This window comes from Lissotriton helveticus, chromosome 1_1 (genome assembly GCF_964261635.1).
Source record: "Lissotriton helveticus chromosome 1_1, aLisHel1.1, whole genome shotgun sequence".
Lineage (NCBI taxonomy): Eukaryota > Metazoa > Chordata > Amphibia > Caudata > Salamandridae > Lissotriton > Lissotriton helveticus.
This window is the reverse complement of record NC_136057.1, coordinates 2,127,358,933-2,127,373,814: the sequence shown is the minus strand read 5'-3', so window position 1 is coordinate 2,127,373,814 and position 14,882 is coordinate 2,127,358,933. Positions and strand designations below refer to the sequence as shown.

The 14,882-nt window shown below is 41.7% G+C and overlaps 1 protein-coding gene across 9 annotated transcripts in view; it reads left to right on the top strand.

Annotated features, from left to right (window-relative positions):
• HFM1 (helicase for meiosis 1) overlaps positions 1-14,882 on the top strand; it is a 4,349,684-nt gene that overhangs the window by 4,004,834 nt on the left and 329,968 nt on the right. For all 9 annotated transcript variants that reach the window (XM_078646278.1, XM_078646275.1, XM_078646244.1 and 6 more), the window contains one exon: positions 14,311-14,401. In XM_078646278.1, coding sequence (XP_078502404.1) covers positions 14,311-14,401 — 91 coding nt within the window. The remainder of the gene's footprint in view (positions 1-14,310; positions 14,402-14,882) is intronic.

Below are 14,882 nucleotides of genomic sequence, written 5' to 3'. Positions count from 1 at the left end.
CTTTAAAGCATTTTAAAAAATTCGATATTTTGACTATATTTTTTACAACGATATTTTTGAGTCGATATTTTTGTACTTACCTGTTTGGAGATAGGAATTCTATATTTTGGCATTCTATATTTTTTACTCGATATTATGATAGTTCTATATTTTTGTCATCAATATTGTTTCAGTGATCACTCGGGATCTAAACAAGCCTTGCTGGGACAGTCGGTTTCTCTTCAGTGGTTGTTGGCTTCAGGAACACATTACTTTCTTTCGTTCTTATTTCATTTAAGTCGTGTAAAACAGCCAAACGGTCTTTGATATCAAAGGGTTTTTGGTCTACCACTGAAGTCTGACAAAAGAGGTCTACTACTAACATTCTGGTCCCAAATAGGACTTCATATCGGTGATACCCCCTAGAGAACTTCTTGGCAGATTGTTAAGATTGCGTTGGGCACTTACTAGATGTTTGACCCACCCGTCACCCGAGGGTAATACCCTAGCTGTTATAGATTGCTTTATATCCCGTTTTTTTCTCTCCACAACTGAATTTCCCTTCAGGATGGAATGGACTAGAGTACTGCAATGCAATGCCCAAATTGGCCATGGCCTACTTGTAAGCTCAAGAGCTAAACACAGGACCCTGGTCAGAATGTAGCGTGCTGAGTGCGTACGTGCCGATAAAGACTCGCAAATCTTTTATAACAGTTCAAGCGTCAGTCCAGCGCTGAGGCCACATCCAAATGAACCTTGAACATGAATCCACTGCAACCATGATATATTTATAGTTACCATCCCTTTGTAAGGGACCGCAGTGGTCCATGTAAACGCAAGCTGATGGTTTATCTGAAATTAACAGGGGCCTCTGCACAGGACATTTCACAGTAGAGACTTTCATCTTTTGGCATATTTCACATTCCAAAACATAGTTTCTGGTTTGTTTCCTCATGCGTGGTCACCAGTTCTCTGTTTTAATAATGACACTGTGGCGGAAACACCTGCATGTGCAGAGGCGAGCCCTTCATGTGCTGCTAGGATTAGTCCTAATCTTTGTTCCATGTTTGGAATTACTCTATCCACTCCAGGGATTCAAGCAAAAGAAACATTGTTCGCTTCAGTTATATATGAGTATTTGAGTGGAAACCCTTTCCGTAATGTTTTACCACTGTCTTTGCTTGAAGCATTGACAGCTAGCATTATTTCGCCATCTATTTTCGTTTTTGAATGAGTGATTGCAGCAACGGAAGCCGTTTGACAGCTGCATTCAGGGCTTCATCAGCCAATGAATTCCCTGCAGCGTGAACGCCATCACGTTGATGACTCAGTGTGTGTGTATCACATGAGTGTTTTGTAGTACTTGTCGGAACTGAACTACTTAATCCCAAAGCAACTTATGCTTGATTGTGCCACCTTTTGCATCTTTGTAACCATTTTGAATCCAGTTCTGAAAGTATTCATTGTAAGATTGAATACAATAATACGAACCGCACACTATGAGTGTGGGGAATTAACGGTCCATATTCTCAAGCGACATCTTGAATGCTTGTAGTTCAGCTCGCTGAGCTGTACAATCTCCTAGAGATTGAGTTTTTGTGACCATTAGTTGGAATTTGCTATTAGCTTTCGACTTTTAACATTCGCGCACGCAAAAGTATAGGCTTGTTTACCCCCGTAGCGGGTTGAGCTGATCCGTCAGTATAGATTATACATTCATACTGCTCTAGAGGCAGAATTTCAGTGGCAGAGGACATTCTTGTTCGTATTGCAAAAATGCTTGTGTTTTCAAATATTGATCAAAAACATATTCAACGTCTGAAGCAGCAAGAGAATTAACCCATTGTATCCAACTCGGATGTAAAGCTTTAGCATTTGGAATGCTTGCTTTTGTCACCGCCTCTAAGGCAGGTACAGGTGTAATGACTATAATGCGTTTACCCTGTGTGAGGGCTCTCTCTTTTGCTACAGCAGTCTGAACCGCTGTCAGAATTTTATCTGTTGAAGTAAACTTAATTTCTGCTTGTGTGTACAAGTGTGATTTGTAAGCTATTGGTACTTTTTCACCTTCGTTAAAAGTTAAGTACGTGAATCCGCATTTTCCTCGAATGATTCGGATCACTAAATTACGTACATTTGAGTGTGTTAGTAAATGTTTTGTTGCTAACATGTCTGTTTGTAATGAACGCAAAATTTCGGTGAGTTTTTGTGTCCGATTAACTGTTTTAAAATCAGGTTTGATTAATTCGTAGAGAGGTTTTACCCTTTCTGCGTAATTTAGAATATATGTTCCTCCAAAGTTCAGGAAACCTAAAATGGAATGTAAGTTTTTCAGAGTCTTTGGAGGATGGAGCAGCGCACACTTTTCTAAAAAGTTGGCTGCCAGGCTTTTGCCTTCACTTGATAACTCATATCCTAGAAAAAGAACGTTGAGGTGGGCAAATCTTGATTTCTTAAAATTAAATTTGTACCCTTCAGAGACGGAGCCCAGTATAATGGTGTTCACCCTGTTCAAGTGCCTGTCCAAGTCATAGTCTGTCAGATAGATGTCTTCGACATATGATAAGGCTTCATCATCATATGTTTGTAGTAACTCTGTTACCCTAACTGAAAATAACCCAGGACTATTCTTGAATCCCTGAGGGAAACGACAGAAGTGACGTTGTGTCCCCATTATTAAGAAAGCGGTCAAATACCTACTTTCTGGTGCAATGTTTTGACAGAAGAAACCGTTAGAAATAGCTAATGTGGTTTTATATTTTTTAGGCACAATGTTATTCATTAATGCTGCACTGTGTGCATTTTGTACTGCAAAAGGTTTGCAACAAGAGTTTAAATGTCTGTAATCCAGTACTAGGCAATATGTATTGTCTGGTTTGGAAACAGGAAACAAAGGATTGTTCATTGACGAGGTGCATGTTTCAATCACCCCTTGGTATTAAAGTTGATCTAATATCTCCTTGACCAGTTTTTTAGCTTCTTGCTTATCTCGATACTGCCTTTGTGCAGTTGGTTGATTTTTTTGGTGACGAGAATCCTCATCCCATCCTACATGATTTCTGTATAATGCTGGAGTCTGGGAAACTGCTCATTTCCTGGCATAGGTATATTTTAAGTAAATTGGAATGTGGTTGGAGAAGGCTGGCATAATGATGTATTCATCATGTGGGCACTCCCTGACAAATTCTGATGGCCAGTCTTGTTCAGCTAGAAGAATGTCATAACCCTTGGGAAGTCGCTCCCAAAAGAGTGCTCTCACTTTTCTTGGTATGTCCCCCTCCATCCGGAGAGTTACTTCATATAACTTATGAGGAGAGCTAACCCTGGTATCTGCAGTTTCAACTTGAATGAATTCATTAAAATCCACTGTCTCCCGATGATCCTTCAAGTTCTTGCGAGCTATGGTGACTTCTGCTGCGCTGTTCAACATTGTCTGAGCCCATTCCCCGTTCTTGAGTTGTGTCGTCAAGATCCTCGGCATGTCTGATTTTTAGACCTGCTACCTTCTTTTTGGTGAATTGAGGTTTCTTGTTTTTCTGAATGTGTTGATCGCCTTTAGACTTCACACGTTCTTCCTTGTATTCTGACCTTCCTCTTCTTTTGGATTTCTGTGACGAAGTCTGAAAGTTACGAGAGGAACGTGTATCAGTATCTTAATATCTATCAGGTTTTCTCAAATTATCCCTATTCCTGAGGTTATACCTCCTTTCAGAGGGCTCCTTCTGAGGAGACCTGCCTCTGGAATGAGAATGGTTCTCTTTAGAAGTTTGTTTAGTGTTTTCTCACTTCTTTTTTGATGGAGTAGGAGTGTTTTTAGTAAAGACCTTTTCAAGACTGTCAGACAGTTGAGTTTTAACTGGTTTTCCACCCAAACGGTCTCTACATAATTCTTCATAGGCAGTGCTTAATTTGTAAAATATCAAGTGCAGGTGCTCACATTTTTGTGGGAAGCCACACCCACTTCTCCTGGCTCCACCCACTTCCTTCACTGGCTCCACCCATATCCTCAATTGGCTCGGCTGAAAGCCACATGTAATACCCGATTTGAATTCCTACCTTAGTAATATGATGGTTGACTTTAAACGTGCTGGTCTCGAGCTCCTTGGAAAGGATATCTTAATAAAATCAAGGCAAAACAGCAAAAGAAACTGGATGTCATGACTTTTGGAACCAAAGATAATGAATTTGTTCTGAACTTTAGAGACCTGACTCTAAAGTATTGTTGATATGACTATCATTTTCTGTTGTATTTTGTGCCTCCCCAGGCTTGACACTAAACTGCCCCGAACCAAACTTTTACTAAAAGACAGTACCACTCCTTGCACAATTCTCAATTCTTTTGCTCTGAGGATTTGGGGAATTTCCCACTGATATATGTACATTTTTTAGCCAAAGCATACATGACATTACAGAGCTCAGAGGTACAAGCCCACTATGAAGGCATCTATCACATAAAGAATATATTTACTCTGCTAGAGGCACAATATGCACCTCCCTGATATATATACAACTTGTAAGGATGTTGGCACATCATTCAGTCCTGTAATAAGCCCAATATTGTAATTGTATTTGTATAGCGCTTCCACTCCTGACGAGGCGTCACAGCACTTTTCAGTGAGTAGTACGCTACTCCGGAACCCAAAAAGTATTAGTGGTGAGTTAATATAGGGAAATGTATGCTAATTTGAACGATGGACATATGAGTCTGTTAGTTTCATTGAATGGTATAATGGATGGATGGACAAGGGAAGCACCTAGAAAGTGTTCTTTAGGAGATAGTAGTAAAACAAGGTCTGTGATGGGTGGAGGGAGGGATAGAGGAGGGAAGAATCTAGAAAGGGTTATTAGGGAGATCAAAGTAGTAAGATGAGGCTTGGGTGGAGTAAAAGGAGAGATGGAGGAGGGACAAGTCTCTAGAAAGGGATTTACTCTCACAAGTGCATTGTAAATGGGAATAAACAGAACACATCTTACACCAATTGGCACCCCTTAGCCCTTAAAATAATGTTCCCAACATACAACAGGGCCTTTTGCTCCCTAACATGAAGGTAATACACAATGATGAAGCTGTCAAACCCCAACCATCACAGAACACAATTGACAGCAGACTATAAAGAGGTCTATGTTTGACAGGGTGCATAGATGAAGAGACAATGGACCAAAATAATTTGAATGTTGTTACCATCCTGTTTTGTTTTCATATATACGCGACATTTGAAGGTTAGCAAACTCAACTGTACAAAATGCACTACACATATTACACATGCACAAAACACTTGAAACAGCCAAATACACTCTGCTAGATTTCAGTACTAGTTTTTCATTCTGTCATTTTACCACTTAAAACATTTAATGAATCAATACATTTTGTAATAATCAAACAGTAACCTTTCAACTGAAAAATGAAGGAAAAATCACACTAAACCCATATATTGGTATTTGTCTAAAAAAAATCGAATTGAATAAAAACCAAAACAAATGTGTCTTACACTTAAGAAAATTAATGAAACTCACAGCACATGTGGCTAAAGTGCGTTCTGGCTGTGTTGTTCTTGAAAATAGAAACAGTGCAGTGTCAAAGCAGAGTTAAAAAAATTATTTATGGCTAAATCAGCTTACATATATTTGGGGGCGAGGGAGGGATGCTGCAGCACCTTAAGTGCTTTTACTAAAGTAAAATACAGAATTTTTTATTCGTGGCTATTCCAACTATTAAGATTTGTGTAAAGTAAAAGAAAAAAGGGAGGCTGTCTGGATTTGAACTGTTACATTTTCTACAAAGTAAAAAATACTATTCCGTTTAATCTCACCACACAAGGTTACAATGAGCACTGCAATCAGGGCTGTGTGAACTGGAAGGGGTAGCCTTTCTAGGGGCAACCTTGGGGAATGTTGTTGCTGACTCGAGGTAAATCAGGGGTGGATGATTCATTTCGTCCAATGCCCAAACAGCAAGATTTCTCGCAAGGGCACCTTTTAATGACTGTTTTTTCCAAAGGACACAAGTAGACAATAAATGATTATAAACTGATAGGAAGTTATCTTCTGACCTTCAAGTTTCAAAACAGCACAGGAGCACTGTGTTTAACCCGAACGTTTATAGTGTTTGCAGGGAGTAGAAGGGACAAAAAGAGCTTTCAGAGACTTGCCTGTTGTAAATTAGATCAAATGTGAGATTTTGGAACACCTGTGGGCATGCATGTTGTGAGACCAGAGCTATAGTTAAGGCCACTGGAATTCTGCGGCAGGAGAGAGCCAAATTATGTAGCAGGGTTGAGTAAATTACATGGCAAGTAAAAGGCAAATTATGCGACACAATGCAGCACATTTTGTAATAGAATTAGTTTATTGTTTTATCATTTTTAAACGTGCTAACACTCTGTGGGCATTACTTACAACTCACTACTAGTTTAGCATCCATTCCAAACACAGCAATAAGCACCTGAGGGTTAACTATTCCAGCTTTACAAAAAGGTTTCCACTGTGAGGCAAATCTATAATCATGTGAAAATCGCCCGTAGTGGCTCAGTCACATAATTGCAGTGGCCCTGGCAATAGTCTCTGTGAGAGCCTGAGGTCGCATCACGTATCAGATGTCAATGGATGGCCTTTGTCCTGGCTTAAAGAAATCACCCTCAGTCTAGCGCCCCAGTGCTGCTTTAAAGTCACAATTGGTGCTGCACATAACAGCGTATAAATCCCTCATAGTTTCCAGTGCAAGGTTTTAGTGACATTGTATTAATGACAGTAAGGCTTAGGCTTTTAGATTGTGGTAAATGCATCACTGCAAACCTGCCTGCAAAAGCAAACTCTGTTTTGCACGTTTTGTTTTCTTTTTCTGGCCTCTGATTCCCAGGTGCTGGTGAAGGAATAAATCAAAGTGATTGGGGCTCATGAAAAGGAAAGTGATGGGGGTGGGCCTGTAGTCTGCATGTGAGTCCCACAGAAAAAGTAATGTGCTTAAATGTAGACCTGGATGGAGCGACCTCGGTTGAGCACGAGAGGCCCAAGGGTGGAGCAAAATAAGAAAGGGCAGGAGGATCAGAAGGGGTAAAAAAATAACTTAGAGGTTTAGCCCCGCATGCACAGTGTTTAAGAGGTAAAATTAGAGTTCTTAAAATCCATGTGTACACTCTCGGCACTGTGATTTTCTGAGTGTTAGCTCCATAAAGCTATGCATCCTATGTAATCCAAACGGTAATGGATCACTGCCTGCATCATGCCTCACTTTTTAAAACAATTGGTACCTGGGGTGAGCAGAGCCATTCATAACTCATTTCTCCTGGCTGGAGTCTGACTTGACTGCCCGGGCGGGTTCAATTATCATAAACAAGCTCCTCTGCATGAGGCATCCTGGAAGAAATTGTCATATGTGCGTGGCTGGAGGGATCTCGGCCTGAAATTTCAGTGTCTGTTTAACTTGAGCAACTCCCTAGACCTTCATTAACCAATAGGGAGCTGCTGAAGGCCGACGTGACAGGTAACAGGCATTAAGAGTCCAGCCTTCTTCCGCTCATCAAGGGGCTCTCTAACTTGCTTGAAGGGAGGGGGGAAGGTGCTCTGTAACCTGCTCGAAGGGAGGGGGGAAGGGGCTCTGTAACTTGCTCGAAGGGAGGGGGAAAGGGGCTCTATAACCTGCTCGAAGGGAGTGGGGAAGGGGCTCTCCAACTTGCTCTAAGGGAAGGGGAAGATTAACCACGGAAATAAAGACAGCTCGTGGGGAGCCCGCTTGCTCTTTTTTATTAGTGAAAGCACGAAAGTTGAAATCCAGCCGCCAGCCAGCCAGGTGTCAGTGCATGAATTGATGAATGGGAGACAGTGAGAGACTGAGCAGCACAGACGACGTGGAAAAAGTTAAGCTGTCTCACTCTGTGTCTGTATTTTTGAAAAATTACCTTCACCAACACTGCCTCCTGAAAGACATGTATAGCCCCGTCCCTGACAATAAAGTACCAGTGCTGAGCACCGGAAAGCTCCGGCACAAATTAAGCACTGTTCATAGGATTTTCCGATAATTCTGGCTAGTTCTTGTGGTTGCTCAGTTACATCAAATTCCCTCAATTTCTGGCGGATCGCCACTGATGCTGCTTCACCTTTATTATTAGCTAATATTATTGTTGAGACCTGTTTTAAATCCTTCAGTAATTTCATACCCAGATTTAAAGAAGGCTCTGCCCCATATTAATTTTGAATCTGTTTCAGGACATCCGGTATTACCACCATGGATGGAAGACCATGTGTTTTAGAGTATATAGCAGCAAGGATTGTACCCCAAGTGTCGCAGTCCTCCAGATGTGGTGCGATCCCCATTGGTAAACAGATTGTTAAAATTCTGTGTTTCTCATGAGGGGTAGTATTAGGAAATACTGCTTCTATTTGAGTAATTTTTTGAGCTATCCAGAATGGAATTTGTTCCCGTTTTGCAGGTAATTTACCAATGACTGAATGTAAAGTCTGTGGTGTAATTTTTAATGTATTCCCCTAGTATGGGGGATGTTGTGGAATCATTATTGCGGGTTGGGCTGTAAGAGTCCGCTTGTCATATTGAACCAATTGTCTATAGATTTTGATTAGCTCTTTGAGTTGAGCTAGTAGTGGTGCCACATCTGTCATTTCATTAATTTCAGGATGTGGTGTACAGCTGGCTAAGACCAGCCATGTTGCTCCTGCTCTATCTAGTGGACTGAGCCTGGTAATGTGATTTATATGTTTTAGGGCGCTTTAAACCTGAGCGCATGCTCTTGGTGTTAGTGGAATTTCAATATCCTCAAAAGGAATGTATTCCTCTGGTGATTCATCTTCTTTGTAGAAGTGAAACACATGTGCTCTTGGATCTGCTCCAGGCAAGACTATCCATGAATAGAATACCTCTGTCTGGTGATATTCACGTACCTCTATCACAAAAACTGCCCTACCACCTCTTGCTGATAGGCCATGTTTTATAAGTCTTATAGTGATGGCTTTCCTCAAATTTAGAGGTATGCTTATAGCATCGTTGTTGGTTTCTTGGAAACCTGAATAGTTTAAAGCTGCAACGGCTGGATAAGTCGCCGCTCCACTAGCCCCAGGATTGTTCTTGTCCGCCATTTTGTTGACTGAAAGTTTGCAAAGCAAGTTTCAAGGAAACAAAGATAAGGTGAACAATATTTTGGAACACTGTATCCTTTAACGTTGAACAAACCAAAAAGCTAATACATAGGATTTTTCATCCATCTCAGCTATGGCGGGTATTATCATTTTCCCCACTCCAGATGTCTATTGGATTAATACGGAAAAAGGGGTCTCTGAGAAAAGCACGACTGAGTTACTTTAGTATCTAGGGTTAAATTAGTGCCTTACCAAATGTTGGGCGGCATGTAGTGTAGTTCCTATATTCCCAATAGGCTCTGCGCATTGGAATAATATATCCTATAGATATGACGTAGGACTTAGGTTAGTAGGTCTCTATCAAATATATTAAACTTAATAGTGAGTGCCAGCTAGCTCAGAGGTCACTAGAAACTTTCTTGAATACACAAGAAGTGATTCGATTCTGACAACAGCATAAACATGACAACTTTGTTTCCTTAGGACTGGAATAACTATCTTCAGAGTCGTGAAAACAATAGATAACTATTTTACTCAGTCAATCGTTTCTACAGAGTTGCAGAGAAAAATAGAGCGACGGGCGTTTCAATAAAAGGGTTTATTGAACAGTCTTCTTTCTCATGCAAGAGAGGTGAACTGCTACAATCATTAGGCAATATGCAAAGTATAATACGTACAGCGTGAACAGTAATATAAAATAATACTGTAATAGCATTGTATGGTTTCTAAGTCATATAAAAAAACATACATAAATAACACAGGCTAAAATGCTCAACAGGGTGCTTCTAAAATACGCCTACCCAAATGTACCTAACCTAAGTCTAGTACGAGGGAAGAAGTAAGTATGGGTTTTAGCATAGGTTTAGTTATGCCAAGAATTTGCTGACGGTTTCTCTAGGTTCTAATCAGCTGCATACCTTAGAATGAAGGAGGTCTGGTATCTCTGTCTCTGACTCAATTTCCCAACACTCTGCAAGGGGAGTCAGAAACACTGGAGCTGGAATCTAGGCAGAAGAGGGTAGCTTCCTGATCAGTGCTTCAGCTGGAGAGTCGGCTTCCTTCGGCACTTGCTGTAGCGAGCTGCGTCGGTCAAGTATGTTGTCGAACTGCACTGAACCGCACTGTGCTTTGCCATAGCAAGTGTAGGTATATTTATACATTGAAGGTGTTTGAGAATGCCATATTAGACGTAAAGTCGGGCACATGAACGTCATAAATGAACCCCTGGGGAATAGATGTTCATTGTAAAATAACTGAGGTCTTGGATAAATCAATATTCAAGCAAGGGGTCCCTAACGGCTTAAGAGTCTGGTTTTCCAGGAAATCATTGTGACGTAGATGAACGGATGGAAGTAGCCATGCCTATATTTGGGTAGCATGGGCTATGCCTAAATAAGGGCTTGATTTCTATGCTTATATAAGGGCAACGTGAATTGTACCTATATAAGGTCATGAATCAGGAAAATTCATACGGAATCTAAAACGCCATACAACACCATGAGGTCAAACCCCAACGCACCTGATTAGCCATCTTCTCCTGGCACCCCAACACACGGTGTTTGAGGCCATGTGTTGTTCGTGGGGGTCCTGGGAGACAGCCTTGTTGGTGAGGGTTTCCTGCTGTATGGTCTGTGCAGGGGGTGAGGTCTCCTCGATGCAGCTGGGCTGCCCTGCTCCAGGAGGTGGGATGTCGAAGCTGTCCATGAGCTCTTGGAGGGCATTGTTGTCGAAGGTGTGGAGGTCCTCTTTGTCATCAGTGAAGAGATGTTTGGTCTGCTCTGCAGGGGGTGTTGATTTTCCCTCTGCAATGTGAAGGGGAGATGCAGTTTAACATTGTGTTCACATGTATGTTGATGTATTGTACAAGTTTACATACAGACTGCATGGCAATGTACATTGTGACTGTTTGGGAGGAGCTGCCTTTTTAATGCAGGACAGTAGTCATTTCGACTACATCACGAATGTGTGTTTGTACTTGTACTTTATCATCACAAATTTCCCTGCTATTCTAAATGCGATTGGTCAGTTTCTACATACAAGCGGCACCAGTTGTGTCCTCTGTTCTGTTGTGAATGTGTTTCAGTTTGTACCACATTGTTGTCAATGTTGATGTGCTCTGAATGTTATGTGTGTGTGCTACATTTTGGGCGAGTCGCCCCTGCAGCTCTGATTTTGCTGCCCCTTATCACTTTTAGGCGGTGTGCCTTTGACATCTGTGCTTATACAGTGCTGAGATGTTGCATACTTAGGTAAATTGGGCTCTTGGTGGAAGTTGGGACTCTGGGGCATGATTTGTCCGCAGATGTGTTGTTGACGTCAGGGGTTGTTTGTGCACGTGGATGTGTCAGAGTGTGACCTGCTCATTTACGGATGTGGTCCACACTCAGCCACCTCAGTGTCGTGGCATGCAAAATGTCATGATATATTGACTGCAGCCATGCTATTCATCATGCAGTGTCACTTGCATTGTCAGTGTTGCTCACAGACACTCCGCTTTGCTGGTTTTGGCACATGTACATGGGGTGGTTGTGAAATTGGTGATGTGTGGGAATGGCCCCCTCTGGGCACAAAGTCGACGGGGCCTACTTGCTATTTCTAGGTTTGCTGCAGTGTGCCAAGGGGATTAGGGACACGATCCAGAGTCGTTGTGGGTGTGCACTGTGCTATACTTTATTGTGCATATGTGCCATTGTTCCCATCTTCCCCCCGTCCCCCCAGTCCCTGGTCCTTACTCACCCTGTTGCTGTTGTGTCAGGTCATGTTTAGCAGTGTCCGGTCCCCCAACTCCTGCCACCGTCTCAACACTGATGACTGTGGAAATCATTTCCTCGATCTCATCCAGCTCCTTCTGTGGCGCTGAACTCCCACCTCCAGTATGCATTGCTGCCTTCTGGTTGTTGCCGAGTTTCTGCTTGGTCTTGCACTTCACATCTTTCCAGCGCCTCTTGACCTCTTCCATTGTCCTCCCCAGTGCTCCGACTGCCTTCACCTTGTCCACGATGGACTGCCATATGTGTTGCCAATGACACAGTGGAGGTGACGAACAGTAGTTGATGGTGTTCTATCACTTCCGGTATCAGGATCCTGTTTTCCTGTGGACTGAACCGCGTCTTCCTCTTCTTCTTCTTCTTGCCCTTCTCTGACCCGAGGTCCCAGGCTGGTCCTCCATGGAGCTTGTGGGGTGCTGGTTGTCCTTTGTACTTGCTCCGGCTACCTCCATTGTGCTTCGCAGTTCTTTTGGTTTTGCTTGTGGGATTTTTTCTGCTTTTATAGTGATTTTTCCCACCTGACGTGTGTGAATAGCAGGCCTGGAGCAGCTTATCGCTAATTTTTTTATTGCGGTTGGGCCCATCGCCACTTTTTTCACTTTCTGCTTTAGATTTTTATCAGCGTCCTGATAATTTTAGCATGGACATTTTACGCATTATCAGCAAACTATCGCATGTTACCGCCATGTTGTGAATGCGACGTTAACACAGAGTTATTTTCCCGTGATAGACGGCAGTATGAAAAATTGTGTTAGCTTATTTTGGCGATGATTATCGCACATTCTTAAGAATATCCCCCGTAATGTATATTGCACCCCTTTATGATCAATGCTGGTACGGTGGCTTCATTGACAAAGCCTTGCTTGCATTTGCAAAGGAACTAGAAGTACAAAAGTTGAATGCAATATTGATGAGTGAAGAGGTTAGACCCATTACTGAACTTTGTAGCGTATGGGCCCCTATGGAGTTTACTGCGATGAACAAGTTGAGGGCGACGTGGTAGGACGACCTATGAAATCCGATTAAAGATACTCAATATAAGACAGTTTCTAATGGTTGGTGGGCTGTGTCAGACACAAAGTAATCCACTGCAGGGACCGTATCGTGATGTGCTTTGCTGTTGCAGTGCAAGATTAAGCGCTTGCAGTGCACAAAGTGAATTAATGTAATCGATATTTCTCTGAATAAGGGCCTGATTAAGGGTGCGTCTGGGAAACAAGGTGATCAAGCTGCTATTTCTCGCACCGCATAAATAACAATAGCCTATCGTACATTATTTATCCAGGGTGATAAACAGTGCCTATTATGAGTTTTCATGGAATAACATTCAGATGTTGGCATTTAATGCACCAAAATCCGAATAGTATGATAAATACAATACACATGTCCTATGTTAAATTTCAGTAGTTTTGATATGCCGAAATTTGACAAAGGTTGAGATATTTCATGCATCTGATAATTATTGAATTCGATAGATAACTCAAAACTCGTAATTATGACCAGTGCGCAAACAGTTTACACAGGGGTCAGAGTACACTGACCTAATCGTAATCAGGCCCCTAATGCTTTATTTTTAGACATAACAGCTCGGAAACTATGCGTAAAGTTTGCCTCTGCCTGAACTGTGCTGTCTAAAAATAAAGCACTATCTCAGAGAAATATTGGTTTAAATGAATTCCGTTTATGAGTTGCAGATACATACATCAAACAGGCGCTGGCTCTGCAGTATGCATGTAAAGCTTTAAGCCCATCATGATACGGCCCCAGGTGTGTACATAGGACCAGATCTGCCATCTTGTGAAAATGAGTAATTGTATGAGAAGGGAGAGGGACTTAGAGGGTGCAGAATAACTCCAGGCATGGGCCAAAGCACTTTAAATTCACCACGTACTCCCCCAGTGCTAATAAATAAAGCTTATGAGGCTGCCGTTGATGCCCTGGGCAGGTTCCACACCTCGCAATGGACATCGGCTGCTCAGGGCCTCTGCCCAATTTGCTCAAATTCTGCTCTCTGCAGGGGTTACCAGCCAATTGTGTGCACATCATGTGATCGTTTTTATTCGTTGGGTGACTGTGTGAAGGGACTAATATCATGTGACATGCAATTGCACTGTGTGAAATGGAAGGTCTGCAAGCCATACATGACTGAATCAATGTGGTCTAATTGCCTTCCTTGTTTCCGGCCAAATCCTATGTCCATTGCTGACCTTCTGAGTTTATAGGGAGAGATCCTCTTCCAGTTTGATTGATTAAGCATGTTTATTTTCCTTGCAATGATTGTTGGGTAGTGTTGGGATATTAATTTTTAATATGTGCAGTCAGTAAAACCATTCACTATAAAAATAGAGAAAGAAAAGTAACATATGAGCTTTTCAGATATTACGGTATCTTTACACTTTAAAAACAGGCTTAAGTGGTCTGTTAAAATATAAACTACTTTGTGAACATATCTGAAGTACAATGTCTCTTTTTGCAGCCACTCACAACAATCTGAAACTTAAAACTCTGGAAAGCAAGCTGTCGTTAATAAAGGCAGAAAATAAGCTTAGCAGTCCACTTGGATGCAGGTATGTATTTAAAGGGTAAGCAGTAACGTTTTTAAATTGAAAGATTTGAAAAGTATCACTTCTACTGTTAGAGAGTGCTAGTTAGAGAGTACTAATATGTGAGGAAACAGGCTTTTTCCAGGTTCCCTCCCACTTTTTGCCCCTATTTTTACTACTGGGCACTGGTGTAATGGCTCTCAAATGACCCGAACTCTGCTGATCAAGACCCTTTAATTGTAATTGGCTTATATCTAATTGACATAAGCTAACTTACTTGTAAGTCCATAGTATATGATATAAGGGGTACATCGGGTTTGGAAGTTAAAGTGTCTCTCGTGGACTGCAGTACTAGTTGTGCTACCACTAGTATAACAAAGTAATACATCTCCCAGACTGCCACTGCAGACTTGTAGATGAGTTTTTACTGCCAACTCGACTTTGCTTTTTAAAGCAATGGCAAAGCCTAGTCCTCTCTTTTTAATACATATCAGTTACTACTAAG